This window comes from Rutilus rutilus, assembly GCF_951802725.1.
Source record: "Rutilus rutilus genome assembly, chromosome: 24".
Classification (NCBI taxonomy): domain Eukaryota; kingdom Metazoa; phylum Chordata; class Actinopteri; order Cypriniformes; family Leuciscidae; genus Rutilus; species Rutilus rutilus.
In genome coordinates, this window is record NC_140228.1 from 15,123,300 (window position 1) to 15,139,335 (window position 16,036).

General features: G+C 37.0%; 1 protein-coding gene across 1 annotated transcript in view; it reads left to right on the forward strand.

Annotated features, from left to right (window-relative positions):
* The first annotated feature begins 970 nt into the window (after window positions 1–970).
* cntnap2a (contactin associated protein 2a) overlaps window positions 971–16,036 on the forward strand; it is a 406,059-nt gene continuing 390,993 nt past the window's right edge. Inside the window, exon 1 of the mRNA XM_084399640.1 lies at window positions 971–1,186. Coding sequence (XP_084255766.1) covers window positions 1,099–1,186 — 88 coding nt within the window. The 5' untranslated portion in view covers window positions 971–1,098. The remainder of the gene's footprint in view (window positions 1,187–16,036) is intronic.

Sequence of the window (16,036 nt, forward strand, 5' to 3'; positions counted from 1 at the left end):
AAATGTTTTCAATTTTTTTTTAATTCATGTAAAACCCTCACATACTTTTCCTTTAGATAAGTATGGAAAAAAATCCTCTAAAATATATATATTTTAAAAAATGTTAAATTAATTGCCCTGCAAAAGGATTTATAAACTCCAGCACATAGAAAAGTGTTAACAAAAAGTGACAAAAGACTTAAATTGATTTGTAACATAAAGAACACTTTTCAATAAATACTGTTTCAGAGCCACAGAGGAACGAGATATGAACACTTAGAGATACAAATATTTTTCTCATAAAAATATGCCAATTTGTTTTTTAAAGAATCTAAAGAAAGAATCAAATGAGTCAGAATAATAAAATAATCATGGTTGTTCCACCCTGAATGAAACAAGATTGGGATTTGGGAATTTTTTATTTTTATATTCACTATCTCAAGTTGATATCTTAACTTTGGCAGCCCTAAAATTACATATTTTTTTCTCACGCTGTAGATATTCCACTGGCCCTCTAGCGGACCCGTTTGTACAGTATAGCTGTATGTATAGTTCTGCAGTAGCATTTCATTATGATTACTAATCGTATGACCGCCCTTGTAATTTGAGTGAACTCTACAGCCAAGATCTTGCCCATTAGGCTATCAGCGGTCCTCCAGAAACAGCCTTAGTTATAAACATAAAAGCGACTCTCATTCAAATGTAATCTATTCTCTGCTGCCCATGAGAAGGCGCTCAAAGCAATGGCCCCTGTCCCGCGAGGGCTGCTCCACTGTTTCGTGGAATGTACCAACTCGGAGGAGAGAGGGGTTCTGTGTTTATATGGACGAGCGCGAGCTGCGTGTAGTAACTTCAGCACCTGGCCAGCGACCTCCGCGAGACAGGCGTCACATACTGAAGCGCACGGCGCCACGCGCTTCGACATGGCTTGAAATACCGCATTAAAGTGCTTCACTGTAGTCTTTTGTTGTTAAAAAGCCGGACTGTTGCGCAGAAATATATCCACACTGAGTATCAGAGCCGAGAAGCGTCGGTTAGTGCGGGTCTCGCTCATTTAGAGGCTTTTGCTCTTCCGGACAGCGCGCGCGAGAAGGAAAACTGACCTCACTGTGCTCGAAGATGCAGACAACCACCGGGACCGGACTGAAGCTCTTGCTGTGGATTTTAAGCCACCTCAGCATCTCTGAAGCAGCTTCTTCATCATCCCGTAAGTTAAAGATGATTTCTTGGCTCTTTTTGCAGTGGCGGGCAGCGGGAAGCATCTGGCACGCTGGCGTGCGTTAGTGAAGTCCGGTGGCATTTACTCCACAGATGTAACCGGTGCAGTTATGAATTCTTCTGAAGAACTTGCGTTATTTGCTTTACATGTTGGTCTTGCGGTCATTACATTGCAGTTTCGGATCACGGTCGGCAAGGACCAACAATCATTCGAGTCCGTGATAGAAAAATAGCACAGATATTTAGGTGGTGCTCTGGTGCAAGTGACATTTAACCTAAAAGACAAGACAATTATAAGCTTTTCGGTGCAAAAAGTACGACAGCGTTTCAGTTTTGTCTAACCAGACCGGTGAAATTCAAAGGAAACCGGGGACTGTTCCAACACGTCTGTAACTAAAACTTTAATGCAATATTCCCATATTTTCTTCAAATTAAAGTTGTTTATAAATGTACTACTTATCTTTAAACTTTAAACTAAAGTACAAGTGGTGCGGTTACAACCAACCCACTACCAACACCAATAGAAAACATTATGAATGGCTTTTATGTGGTCATCAAACATACGTACATTTTAAAATAAATAAATGTATTTAATTAATCAATAAAAATATGTTTATTGCCATCTCCCAATCACCCAATTTTATTGTAAATCCATGGGATAATCTACAATAAAAAAGAAATTAAAATTAAAATAAATACATACATACATAAAACATAGGCAAACAACTCTAAAAACAAAAGTGTGTTATTCACAATTATTTTTGTGTTAACCAAATGAATGTGAAATGTACCAATGTGATATTGCTATTGTCCCATGTAGATAAAAATCTTGTGTGGATTTTATATATCAAACTAAACAAGAGAACCTGCTGAATCAGATGATATCAATTCTGTCATACCAACCATTAACATGGTCATAAATCAAATCATAATAAACCAGATGTGTAATTTTACTTTCTTACCATTTTCCCCCCCCGGTGGTGCTCATTGAAAACGGACGATGTTACAGTAGAACACTCCCAGCTTTTCCCATTGCAATAGGACTTCTGATGTTTAAATGCATCACATGCCACAACTGAACACACTGGCAGTTTATTTTCAGAATGTAGCTTTATGAATCATGTGTTAAGACAGTGAGATGCTGGATTCCTTGCTGAGCTGCCCTTAACAATGACGCTTGACTGTCAACACAGCGTCTGTCCAACACTTAAAGTTGGCTATTGGATGAACAAATCCAAAGTGTTCTGTCATCTGCGGTAGAGTTGTTCCTTGTAACATCTGAAACTGGTTGTTTGTCGTGTGTTTTAATGCATTATACTTTCTAAAGGTGTAGCAATGGATAAATGTATTTTACCTGTGGTTACAATAATTCATGAGATCATACAATGCATCACAAGGTGCATTACAAGGCATAATTCATGCATTAAAAATACTTTTAAAATGTGTTAAACATAAAGGCTTTAAGTATAGCCTAAAGTGTTACCGTATTTTTTATTTAAATAATAAGAAAAAAGTTTTTGCAACATACACAATGTTGGGTGAATTAGGCATGGATTTTAATATAGCCTGAAGCGCCCACCACTTTAATATTACTACATAATTTAATTACTTGGCTAATTGCCTTGCAGAGAGTAAGCACTGCAAAATCAATAGAGTCAAGGAGAAATTGGTTCTTAGAAATAATTGGATGGTAGGTCTTATAATATAAAATCCATGTTTGTTCTGCAGCAACACCTAAAGCAGTTCATAGTCAACCAATTTTCGACCGTGAGAATTATGAATGACTGATTTCACCGATACTGATTTATTGCACGCACTTGCTACAGACATGCAAGTAAGCGAAAAGGTTTATCGCCCGGACTGACTTCAGGTAGCCAGGAATAATAAGATTAACAGCCTGGAATAGTCACTCATTTAATGGACCAAAATTAGAAGCAGCCAAGACTCACTTGAATAAAAGGTGCCAAAACAATGATTAATCAACAAGAATGTTTTTTATTAATCTTTCCAGCGATGTGGCTACATGTGGGAGAGAAACTAGTATAGCTGAGATAGTCGATTCTCCCTCTGACAGATGGATGGAGGTTTGAGATACATTTTGCGAATGTTAATTGAGCTTCAGAGGTTTTTGAAATCTCTTTCTCTCTTTGTTAGCCAAGACCACCGGAGCATTTGATATAAACATCCATCTCCCTACGAGCTCTCGCAGGTCTGATTAAAAAGAAGAGGTAACTGGATTGATTTGGCTTAAATGGGGGACTGCTGCTGAGAATGAAAGTTAGATGGAGCTTTTTCTTGTTCACTTCAGTTTCACCACAGCAAAAAAGGCAGAATTATTTATAATTAGTCCAGGCAATGGATGGCGTGATTAGTGTGATTTCCTTAATCGCGTCATGTACATGATCGGCGCGGCTTGCTGTCAGATTTTGTTCTCTCTGTAACAGCCACACTGAGTCAAAGTGGCAGCTCAATGACCTGATCGGGAGCAAAGTTATCTTAGTGGAATGTGAACATGTCATTGTGGATGTTGCTCAGCGAGCGAGACTCCCCTGACTGAGATTCATCTCGAGACGCTAATTAAAATTGTGTTAATCAACAAACTGTTATTTATTAATATCTTCTTTGGATATATGATGTCACCCTAATAACGCCGTACTTCTGTCTGTTAGATGCAGCAATTGCTTAGAACAAACGTAGTTACCCATAATCAAGTAAATGGATTTATCTGACAGATAGAAACAAAGGACTTGCAAAAAGCATAGCAATTAAGACCTAGACAATACAATGCTAGGAAAACACTGAAATGAAACCCACTCGTCTGGTTCAGTTCTTCAGTTGCACACCCTATGGGAAAACAAGACTGCTGCCTCAGGTTGCAACGCTTGGTCAGCTGAGTTCAAGCCAATTTGCTTGTCCTTACAAAACAAGGTTGATGCAGCTGTGTTTAAGGCTACTTGGTAAGGTGAATTTAATGCAAAAGCTGCTTTTTGCATTCGTTTATTTCTTTGTCTTTATAATTGTTATGATGTCTCATTTCTCTATCAAAACTTTTCCCACTTAAAAGCAAATGGCAGGCATCTGTGCAGGCAGTCCCTGAAAGATTAATTCACTTATTTCTGTTAGTAAATTGGCTATTAAGGGACCTTAAACAACAACTTGAATGCAGTGCCAAGCTGAAATAACAACATTTGTCTTTGGCGGAGGTGCGCAGATTCTACAATCCTCCTAATGAGCTGCTTTTCTAGTTTTGTATGACTGATATGAAATTGATTTGAAGGGGAAACGCTCTCTAGCAAAGCGGTTTATCTTGTATTAATCAAGATGAGTTTGTACACAAGGCCAGAAAGTCAAACTGACCTTTTAAAATTCTCTGTTTGTTTTCGTTTTGACATTAAGCAAATGCAGTTTGTGTGGTGTTCAAGACCTTTCTGTATTAGTCAGTATAGCAATCATGTTACCAGAGGATAATACGAGAATATATGAGGATGTAGGTCGAGGCAGTTTAGATAAAACCCCTGATGTATGTTATTGATTATCCACTACTTTTTGCATGATTCTAGTGTATATGTACATGCAAATGCAGTGACCTTGTTTATAGGGACTGTTCACATGTAGAAACATGTGTAAATCACAATTTGAGATATGAAATTGCAACTGTGAGGTATAAATTGAATGGTTGTCAATGTAGAAAGATGCAGTTGTGCGAGTCGCAGTTAGGAGAATTAAAAAAGTTGCAAATATAAGATATGTAGTGAGAATTACAGGTAAAAAAATTCACAATTGTAGAAATAAAGTTTTAAATAAAGAAATAAAGAAATAAACAATTGTGTGATTTAAAGTTGCAAAAAAACAAGATATAAGTCATGGTTTTGAGAAATAAAGTTATTCACAAGATATAACAAGATTCAAAGTTTCAGTTATGAGAAATGAAGTTGCAAATGTGAGAGATAAAGTCACAAACAATTAAAGGCAAAGTCATAATTATGAGACAAATAGTCACAATTCTGAGATACAAAGTTGCAATTGTGATAAAGTTCCAGCTATGTGAAATCAATTTTGAGAGAGTCGCAACTGTGAGATAAAAACACAATTGTGAGAAATAGTTGCAATTATGAGAAATAAAGTTGAAAATGTGAGATATAAAGTCACAATTACTAGCAACAGTCACAATTAAAGTCACACTTCTGAGATACAAAGTCACAATTGTGCTAAATAAAGTTGCAATGATTTGAAGTTGCAATCAAAATAACAATATCACAGTTAAAAAAAAAGTTGGTCGGAAGGATGAGATATGAATTGCAATTTTGAGGTATAAATTGCAGTTGTGAGATACAGAGTTGCATTTACAGGAAATAAAGTCACAAAAAAGTGAGATATAAAGTTACAACTATGAGGACAATAGTCACAATTATGATACACAAAGTCGAATTTGTGATAAAGTTTCAATTATGAAAAATAATGAAAAATAATAGTTAGCTGTTAAGTCACAATTGTGAGATTTAAAGTTGTAAGAAATAACATCACAATTATGAGAAATAAAGTTGTTGTTTTTTTCTTATGAGATATGAAATGTAAAGTCACAATTACCTTTTTCCTTTTTTACTTATGAGGTATGTATTACATATTATATTATTTACTTATAATCAAGCTTTCATAGCAGCTTTAATCATGGTATATTTAAGGGTTAAAAAGGGCTTCCTTCACATCAGTGAAACTACTAGACCCCCCAATATTTTTTGATAAGCATTTGTCAGATCAAAAACATTTCCTTTGCCAGCCATGAGTTGTGTCTGATTGACTCTTCCCCCTCGAATAACACAGACAAACACACACCGATATCTTGTTATTCTCTCTTTCCCTCTTGCTCGCTGTCTGACTCTGTCTCTTATATACACACAATATGCTATTTTCCTCTCTATGTCACCCACACACTTCTATAACGCACACATATAGAAGTATTAAAGCGCGCACACACACGATTTCTCTCCCTTTTCTCCAGGCAGTGGAGATGCTGTTATGACTATAGGCTCTAGACACAGGAGTGAGCTTTTCATCTAGTTGCACAGTGGTTGCTACTCCGAGTGCATTTGCTCTGGTCTCTTAAAGCAGGCCAGTAATAAAGCAAAAACGCTCCCAACTCATAGGCATACCGCTGTGAATATTCAGTATCAAAATTAAAAACAGTCTCATATAGTCAACATCTATTTGAAGGAAAACCATTATTAATCCTTCATCAATGTTTGTGTGTTAGTAGTGCTATTATTTATAGTGCTATTATTTTAAGTGCCATGACTTAACCTACACTCATTTTCCATGAACTTGTTTTAAACACACCCTGATGTATTGATCTTATTCATTTTACATGTTTAATTAAACAATCAAGTTTCACTGCAGGGGTCAAGGTTTGGCTGTTTAGCGTGGGCAGTTGTCCCCTGCTGGTAGGAGATGTAACCGCACCATTCTGGGAGGCAAAAAAAAAAAAAAAAAAGAGTCTTTCTCTATTCTAATATTCTATTCTAGTGTATGTATTCATGTTTTCTGACTAGACAAATCTTTAGACCTCTGTGGTCTCGCCCAACAATATTTAAAGAAACAGTATTTGGGAGCCCTGAGGCTACAACCAAACAAGCTGATTCTTATGAAAGCCAAATATTATCTAATTGAGATGTGGAAATAATGGTTTGGGGCTGCTCTGAGATTTTTACAGCTTATTAGCTTATGTTATAAGACAAATATGATGACTGCTACATTAGAGGGCTCTATATGCTAAGATTTTTTTTTAAAGAAAAAAAAAAAAAAAAGATACTGGCACATAGGCAGGACACAGACTCGCAATTTCTGCTGCACTTATTCCGCCACTGGATGCGGGTAAAATCCAGCACATAATGTAGAAATGAGCTGTTCACAATACATGTCACTACCAGGGTTTAACGGTCTGCTGTCTAATAATGACCTTGGATTACTATGGTCAGAAATGTTGATGATGGAAATTGGAGCAAATCTCAGGGTGAAAGAGGGATGAGCAAATGTCCATATGTGTGTATGTGTTTAGGAAAAGTAAGCAAGCTTAGAGATTTAGAAACTGTAGCCTCTGTAGAAGGGAATTTGTCATGCTGTAGCTGGTTTCACTAAACAAACACACTCCTATACCTTCGGGAAATATGCAGCCTCGTTTCCGCAATAATAATCGGAGTGTTCAAGGGGAGATTATCCATATCATTGTGCCAGAGTATCCAGCCAAGACATGTATAGCGTTGAAATCCACAAAATATAAAATCACGTCAAGATAACGACACCTAAAGCTTAAATTAAACAATCTTACTCTGGTTGTTCTCATCATAAGCATATAATTACACATTATTTGCAATATATGATTATACCCATGGTGATTAATAAACAAACAATAACATAAAAGTGAAGTAATGGAAGTGCTGTTTCCAATCGCACCAATGAATTGTTCACAATAAGAAGGTAGTATATATAATTTAGATTTCACGTATATAGGCAACCGTTCAAAAGTTTGGGGTCAGTAAGATATTTTGAAAGAAATTAATACTTTTATTCTGCAAGGATGATCAAAAGTGACTGTAAAGACATTTACTATTGTTACCAATGTCTATTTCAAATAAATGCTGTTCTTTTTATCTTTATGTTCATGAAAAATCCAAACAACAAAATGTATCATGGTTTCTACAAAATATCAAAGCCGCACAACTGTTTTCAACATAGATAATAATAAGAAAGGTTTTGTTGTGCCCCAAATCAGCATATTGGAATGATTTCTGAAGGATCATGGGACACTGAAGACTGGAGTAATGATGCAGAAAATTTTACTTTGCAATCACAGGAATAAAATGTATATTTTAAAATATATATAAAAAATATATATTTTAATTTGTTATAATATTGTAATAATATTTCACAATATTACTGTTTTTACTGCATATTGTTTAAATGAAAGAAAAAAAAACTTATGAACTTTATATATATATATATATATATATATATATATATATATATATATATATGTATCTATTTATTTATCATAATTTTTTTTTAATTTTAATTTTATTTCATGTCGCCAGTTGAACACTAAATGAGTAAAATTTGAGAAGGCTTAACTTGTCTAACATAGACCCACTTTTATATTTTGCATATTTTAAAGGCACGTCTAATCGCAGCCAGAAAATGCCTCTGCTAAGCTTTGACAAAGTGCACTATGAATAAATGAATAAATAAATAAATAAATAAATAAATAAATAAAAATAATGGTCTCCTAATCCCCTAAATAACTCAGTCAGAGAGAAGGGGGGATATTAGGAAAGCTGCAATGCTTTGTGATGCTAGTATGCTAGGCATTTGTTAAGAAGATGTGCGGTTCTGTATCGAACACGGTCATGCGTGGGTGACAAACTTTCAAACTTTTACATTTGAAGTTTTACAGAATGCTTAACTGTGCTCTTAGAGAGCAAGACGAGAGATCTAATTGGATCAAAAATGAAATCAAATTTCTTCTTCTTATCACATCTTATTTATAATTGAATTTTTCATCAAAGGCATACTCTGCTTATTCTTTGGTGGCACAACCCATCAGCATGTCATTTTAAAAATGTAGCCTGGATGTATCAAGTACCCGGTCCAATGACAGATATTTAGTCATTTTTGCTCTTCTAAATATTTTATCAGAATTAATTTTTATTGATTGCCCTGCAGGAGTGCTCATAATCCTGTAAATTTGAGTCCCTCTGTTCTTCCTCTCTGATCTTCATGTACGCTTGCATGCTCTGCATCTGCTCTTCATTTTGCTCAGTAATACATGTCAAACATCTGACGAATGGCACCAAAGTTCATCTCTCAGTCTACTACTTGGTGATTTATCCTCAGGCTCATGAATGAATCTATGGGACAATTACTAATGCACTATGCTGTGCGGAGTGCTGCGACCCATGCGATTCTTTGGTGTAATGCCAGTGCTGGGATATAGAGCGTCTTTTCTAAGTACTCGCCCTGCACAAATCAAAGCGAGCCGTGCATAATAAAACAAAAGTGCTGCCTGTATGTTTCGAGGCAGTACAGTCCTATCCTGTGATTGGCTATGATAGTAGCCCCCACCGCGCTCTCATTCTCTCCATTGTGGTCCCTATAATAAACCTGAAGTGCATTGGACTGGCTCAGGCGGTCGTGGGGAGAATTCACCCCATATGCTCCTGCAGATTGCATCTCCAAGCAGAGGTGCAGGTTCTTGCCTATTTCTCTTTTCTTCCTTGTCTCTAATGTCAGTCTCTGCACACTTCACTCCTGCACGCTGAATATCAATGGGCCTGAGCTGTGGCCGCCTCGGAGGTAAAGCAGGAAATTATCTCCCTCCTATAGATGTCAGCTGAAAATGGTCCTTGCTAGAAGACAAACAACAGGTTACATGTGGCCAAGACTGTTGTAATCTTTACATGTTGCTTGGGTGTTTATGCTAAAATTGTAAGGGGTGTTTGTACATGTTTTTTGTGATGAATCGAAAACAGTGATTCTCAACTGCTTTTCCGCTTCAGCTCACATATTTTACACTGGGAATCAAGTGGCGAACCAACACAGTACAAAAATCATACTCTATCATTCAAAGGTTTGGGGTCAGACTTTAGGTCAGTAAGAAATTAATACTTTTATGTCTGAGCCAATAACCTCATGGGCCGCACTTTGACATATTGTGCAGTTGTGCTGCAGGCGACCCGAGTTCAAGTCCTGGATCGTGTCCACCTCTCTCTTCCACTTTGCTGCTTATCAATTCTCTTTACTGTTGTATCTCAATGAAAAGGCTAAACATGATAAATTAACACTTATTCAGCAAGGATGCAGTAAATTGGTCAAAAGTGACAGTAAAGACTTTTACATTGTTACAAAAAAAATCTACTTCAAATAAATGTTCTTTTCAAAATCATGAAATAAGCAGCACAACGGTTTTCAACATTGATAATATGAACTGTATCTTATGGAAGCTTGTTTTTGCCACTGAATAAAAATAAATATAGGTAATTGTGACTTTTTCCTCAGATTTGCTTGATATAAACATGCAATTGCGAGTTATAAAGTCAGAATTGTGAGATAAACTTTCAATTCTGACTTCAAGTCAGTCTTTTTTCCCCTCAGAATTGGACTTGGAGTTATAAAGTCCAATTCTGAGGAGAATGCAAAGTGACATACTACGTGCAAATACACAAAATCAAATTATAACCACGGACAACCCCTCCCGTTTAATGATCCAACGAAACAAAGGGAAGAAAATACACAAACTACTGACAGTTTAGACAAAACTCAAAGCAAGAAACATAAAACGGCAAATTATGCCAATAAAAGCAATTCAATTGAGACCCAGGCAAAGCAGCAGTGCAGTCACATCAGTAGGTTTAAATCCCGCCCTCAAATAAATTACAGGAACCCTTGGACATAGTCACACCTGCTGAACATAAGAAACTAAATTACTTAAACAGAATTAAAAACAAACTACCTAAATTAAAATCATACATACCACAGGAGGTTCACGGCACTGTACTACACATCGTCACTCGCCTTATGAGATTGTAGCCGCTTACGAGACAACACAATGAAAACATGCGTGCATGTCAGTCTCTCGTTAACAGAGATCACTTAAAATACGGAAACACCAGAGAGAAAACCAGAGGATGCATCAAACTCTCCCCTGCCGGCCACAAATATACCAATGTTAACATCTCAATCAAGTTCAAAGTTTGAGATTCAAACCCAATGCTACTATACCTACCGTTACTCACAACGTGAAGTTTACAATGGGCAGGACCCATAGTGACGCATACCTGGCCAACAAACCACTCACATTTTTATACTCCCCAAACTGGGCACTGATAGGCTCACAGAGTTGGCATGACACCAACCAATAACAGCAAGGGCAATATATCACCCTGCTACATTCGGCACTGATAGGCTCAAGGGGTTAGCATGACACCAACCAATAACAGCAAGGGTTATACATCACCCTGCTACATATATATATGATTGTTTGTTACATTTGATCAGTTGCGTTTAGTATTGTTATTTCCCTGTCGAACAGACCTGCAATTCACTATTGTAAAGTAATATAGCTAAGCAAACTGTAGCTCTGCATCCAATTAAATAATTGTGTGAACTTTGCAAAACAAACTAGCTTTCAAACTACTTATTCAAATCATGCTTTCGAGCTCTTTCCATTAGCTTTAGCAGTCATCATGTACCTTTTTCATGGCTACATAAACAGACGGACATGTGGAGGATTTCGAAGGGCTCTACTATCCCTCACTCGAAAGCTCTGAGAGCCACTTATGGCTTTATATCATTTACTAAGGTGGCTAGAGGGGTAGCTGCCCATTAGCTTGCAAACTAATTTGCTAAGTAAACAGTGCTGCCTTGCTTATCTCTCTCATGGGGGGCAGCATTTAAAAAAGGCTTCTTGACTTGTTTATACTTGTCGATGTATCCCAAGCGAGTGCCCTGCTTGGTCAGTGCGGGGTATTTTTAGAGAAGCGCTAGTTGGTGAATAGCATGTGCCAGCCAGAGCCATAATGGGAGATGGAGAGGCTCTTAGTACACTACTAAAGGGCCATGTGTTGCACGCAGCCTCACAGAGAGAGCATGTATGTGTGTGTAGGGGGGATGTACTCAACTGTACACCACTATCTCATGGAATAACAGACAGTAGCACCTACTAACCTGTCCAGATGACCAGCGGCACTTAGCGAGCGGTCGATGAAGGCACACAAGCATACTGTTTACAAGTGCAGGCCCTGTCAGACCTAGATAATTAACACCACAACTTAAGATTAGAATAAAGATGCGTAATTTGCATTCAGCAAGCTGTTTAGTGTCCACTGAGCGCTTTGATGATTATTAGCATATTATGCTTAAGAGTGGTGATATGCTGGTCTAACAGCTTGCTGTTCAGGATCAATGCAGATTTTTTCCAAATCTCCAAAAATATAGCTAGCTATGCATATAAATTTTTTTTTTTTTTTTTTTTGCAAGGTTCCTTGCACAATACTATGTTATTACCTCAAAACAATTCTACAATAGTGCATGATTTGTAAACTAATACATTTTGATGCTGATATCACATAACTAACTCCATATGTATGGCTTTTCTGACGTAGTAAACTTGCTCGGTAGCTCACCTGGTACAGCATTGCTCTTACAAGTCCCATGAAACACATGTTGTCAGTGCTCAAAAAGTGTAGAAGCCAGACAAAAAGGAATGGTTGTAACAAAAAAATGTGTTTTTATCTTATGTTTGTTTTTGTTTTAACACTATTGGTTAGGTTTAGGGTAGGGATTAGTGTACAATAGACCATTATCCTTTTAGCGCCACTCACCGCATATTTCATTTCGGAACTGCCGCGATACGTACAATAACCAACTCAATAAGACCATTGCCAGATTCACATTCATCTATTTCAGATAAAACTGAACGCACTTTAAGCGTCACGTTTCATTTACGAACTGCTGCGATTCGTATAACAACCCAGGTAATAAAATGTTGCCAGATTCATGTTAATCAGTTTTGGATAAAACTGAATGTGCTTTAAAGCGCCACTCACTCAAAGTGTCATGAAACGTAACAAGAAGCAGCAATGTAATATCACTTTGCAGAAATGTCGCCACAGGCATGTTTTTTTTTTTTTTTTTTTGGGCCTGGGTTGCTAAAAATGTTGCAAGGGTTGATGTGTCCTACAGCTCTCATTCAGTCTTTTTAGATCCTCCTCAAACCTGTGCCATGTCTCTATGCTAATCGCACATCCAGGTTTAACCACACATGGGACCAAGTTTAAGTAGTTCTGCATTATTATTCAAATATATCACTACCTGCTGTCTCAGGGGAATCTCTGCCCCCTCTCTAGCAAACAGCCATAAATTAACACACTTAACTCTGGTACATATTTGGACTCCCCTGCGTGAATCTGTCTCAGATTGAGCTTGTTAGTAGTTATGTATCGTTGTTCCTTTTCGTGGTGGAGCAACAAGATTCTTCTGAAAATGTAAACACATTTGATATATGAATGCCAAGATGTACAACTTATTCCAGTCCTCAATATATGAGACTTTCATACATTTCAGTATGATTCTGAGATTGTGCTATTTTATACTATTAGAAGAGGACAGGGAGAAGATTAAAAACACCTTTCAATTTCTGCTCCTTTTTGCCTGCAGGGAAGAAAGAACAAATGCCTAAAAAAGAAAAAAAAATTATTGGTATCAAAGCCACATTAATTTAAAATGTGTGTCTGCTGGGTGAACCTGTCAAAGTAGACCTATCTGCATATAACTATAACTACAAACTATAGGCTAGTGTAACCAGGGGTTAAATTGGGATTTATTATGAGGGGGGGCTCTCCCTAGGGGGGTCCGGAGGTATGCCCCCCGGGATTTTTTTTTGAAAAATAAACTATTAAATGGTATTTTCTGGAGAGTTTTGTGCAAAGAAATGGAGAAATTGAGTCTTACATGATATGTGAAAAACTGCAAGGTTAAGAGCATATTTGCATTGTTGTAGTATCAACAGGTATTAGGACATTTAGCATTTACATTACTGTTAATCAGCAGTGGTGGAATGTAACGAAGTACAAATACTTCGTTTCTGTAGGCTTTACTTAAGTAGAATCAATAGTGCATACGTTTGACTTTTACTTCGTTACATTTTGCAGCAATTATTATACTTTCTACTCCACTACATTTCTACAACGTTTCGTTACATTTTCTGATCAGTTTTCCCCCTGCCAAAACAGGGATTGAAAAAAATGTCCTGTTTTCGGTGCTGATGCGGTGGTGACGCGTTCATGTAGCCTAAGGGTGGCGCTGCCAATAAAGCACCTAAAAGCTGTCACAAAGAACCATCAAAAGTAATGATTATGAATATGTAAAATATAGCAAGGAGACATTTTAATTGTTTATTAATAAACAAGTGTTTTCTGTGTCAGTGCCCTGCATAGATGAAGTTGACGATGCAATCTTCGCAGTAGTAAACTCGCCAGAGAGAAATGCACATTTCATACGGATTAGGCTACACAAGCAGCGGTCTGTTTTCTTTCGTTTTGAAAAGAAGACCTTCCAAGCTTTCTATAGATATATTTATCAGGTCTGTCAGGCAAGTAGGCTCCCTTATACGCTGAGTTTCGGTTCATTTATGAGACGAGAGTCCAGTTCACTCGCCGGCGCGTCCGTGTCGTGATTAGGCTATCTATTGTCTATATACTATATTTACTTCTTATTTTTGAAATGAAACATTGATTAAAATTAAGATACAATTAATACAAAACTAAATTAATTTTAAAGAAAGGCTTTGTGCTTTCTGTTTGAGGTCTCAGTGAAAGTTTCAAACAGTCTTTTAGTGCCACATTCAGAGCGGTCCCGTCCGTGACATGGTTTTTTCCTCATAAATGCGAACATGAAAAATAAAATAAAATGAATATGTTATGTTCTGTGGAGAGCCAACCCTTCTTCATCCGGTGGGTAGTACTTTGGTTTGCAGTGTAATTCATAGAATTACAAAAAAATATTTTGCCACCTAAAAGTTAAAGATTTTTTGTGTCACGTCCACGGCATGTGTAGCCTATTTCCCTCATATTAAATATATGTAACACAGGTTAAATAAAGTTAATATTTAATTTACACAATTTAGTTACATGATTTTCCCTTAATAAAAGTCGATAAGAGATTATTAAGATTAAGAATATTAAGAAAAATATGTGAATATATTCTAAAATAAATTCTCAGCGATCAACCAATGAGAGCTCTCTTGTCATTAACGTCATGAGTGTCGACGAGCATGCGCGATGACAGAAGAGACAAGCTTGATTGAGAAGAGCAGACGCAATCCCATCGTTGCGATCCATTTTATGTATCTGAGGTTAAAAATCTTTGAAAAAAAGTATTGAGAAGTTGAGATATAGTTAATTTGATGCATTCTGAACAAGAAGCCGACTGAATAGAGGAATAAATCATTATTGTTCACTGACGCCATTTAACGATCACGCACGAGGTGCGCCTGAGTGAGAGCGCATGGCCATTGCACATTGCAGTTCATCGACGCCATTTTACGATCACACACGAGGTGCGCCCGAGTGAGAGCAAAAGAAAAAAATCGATCATAAAGAGTTCAGCGTCACCATTGTTGGCTACGTGTCTGTATGAAAGAGAACTAGTGATTTAGAGGTTTTTTTTCTCTCCTGTGTTTTTCTTTTTTTCTTTTATTTCTTCCTTCTTGATTCGTGAAGATCTGCACGACCTCCTGTAACATCCTGTAGACTGCGAGTTTGATGGCGAGCCAACCCAGTTGTAGAAAAGAAGACATTGCGTGGTGGAGAGGAGGCCCGATATCCTTTCCTTGAGTTTCCACTGAAACCGCATTGAACGACAAACTCGATTTAAAGAACTGTTTCTTTTTCTTTTCCTCTTGAGGGTGTATGGTCAACTATCACCCAGAATTGAGAGACATTTAACTTTTCATGAGAGACACTTGAAATCCCTTTGAGAGAGAGATTATACTCTTTTGTGATATTCTGTCTGTTTCATTTATTTTATTTTTCCTGAATGTTGAACTGACTATGTGGGTATATATGTGAAAACACCGACAAGAGTGCACTCGAGGTGGAAATTTGCAGTCAGTTTTATTGTTTATTGTGTTTCTGTCATTTATTTTATTTTATTGACTTTCTACTTTTCGTCCAAATTAAATTGAAACAATTATATTTCTAAATTAATCTTGTGTCTGTCTGTTACTTCGTATGCTAACCCGCCGTCTCCATAGCGATCCCTAGTTCTTCTGATAGAATTCAAATATTATCTG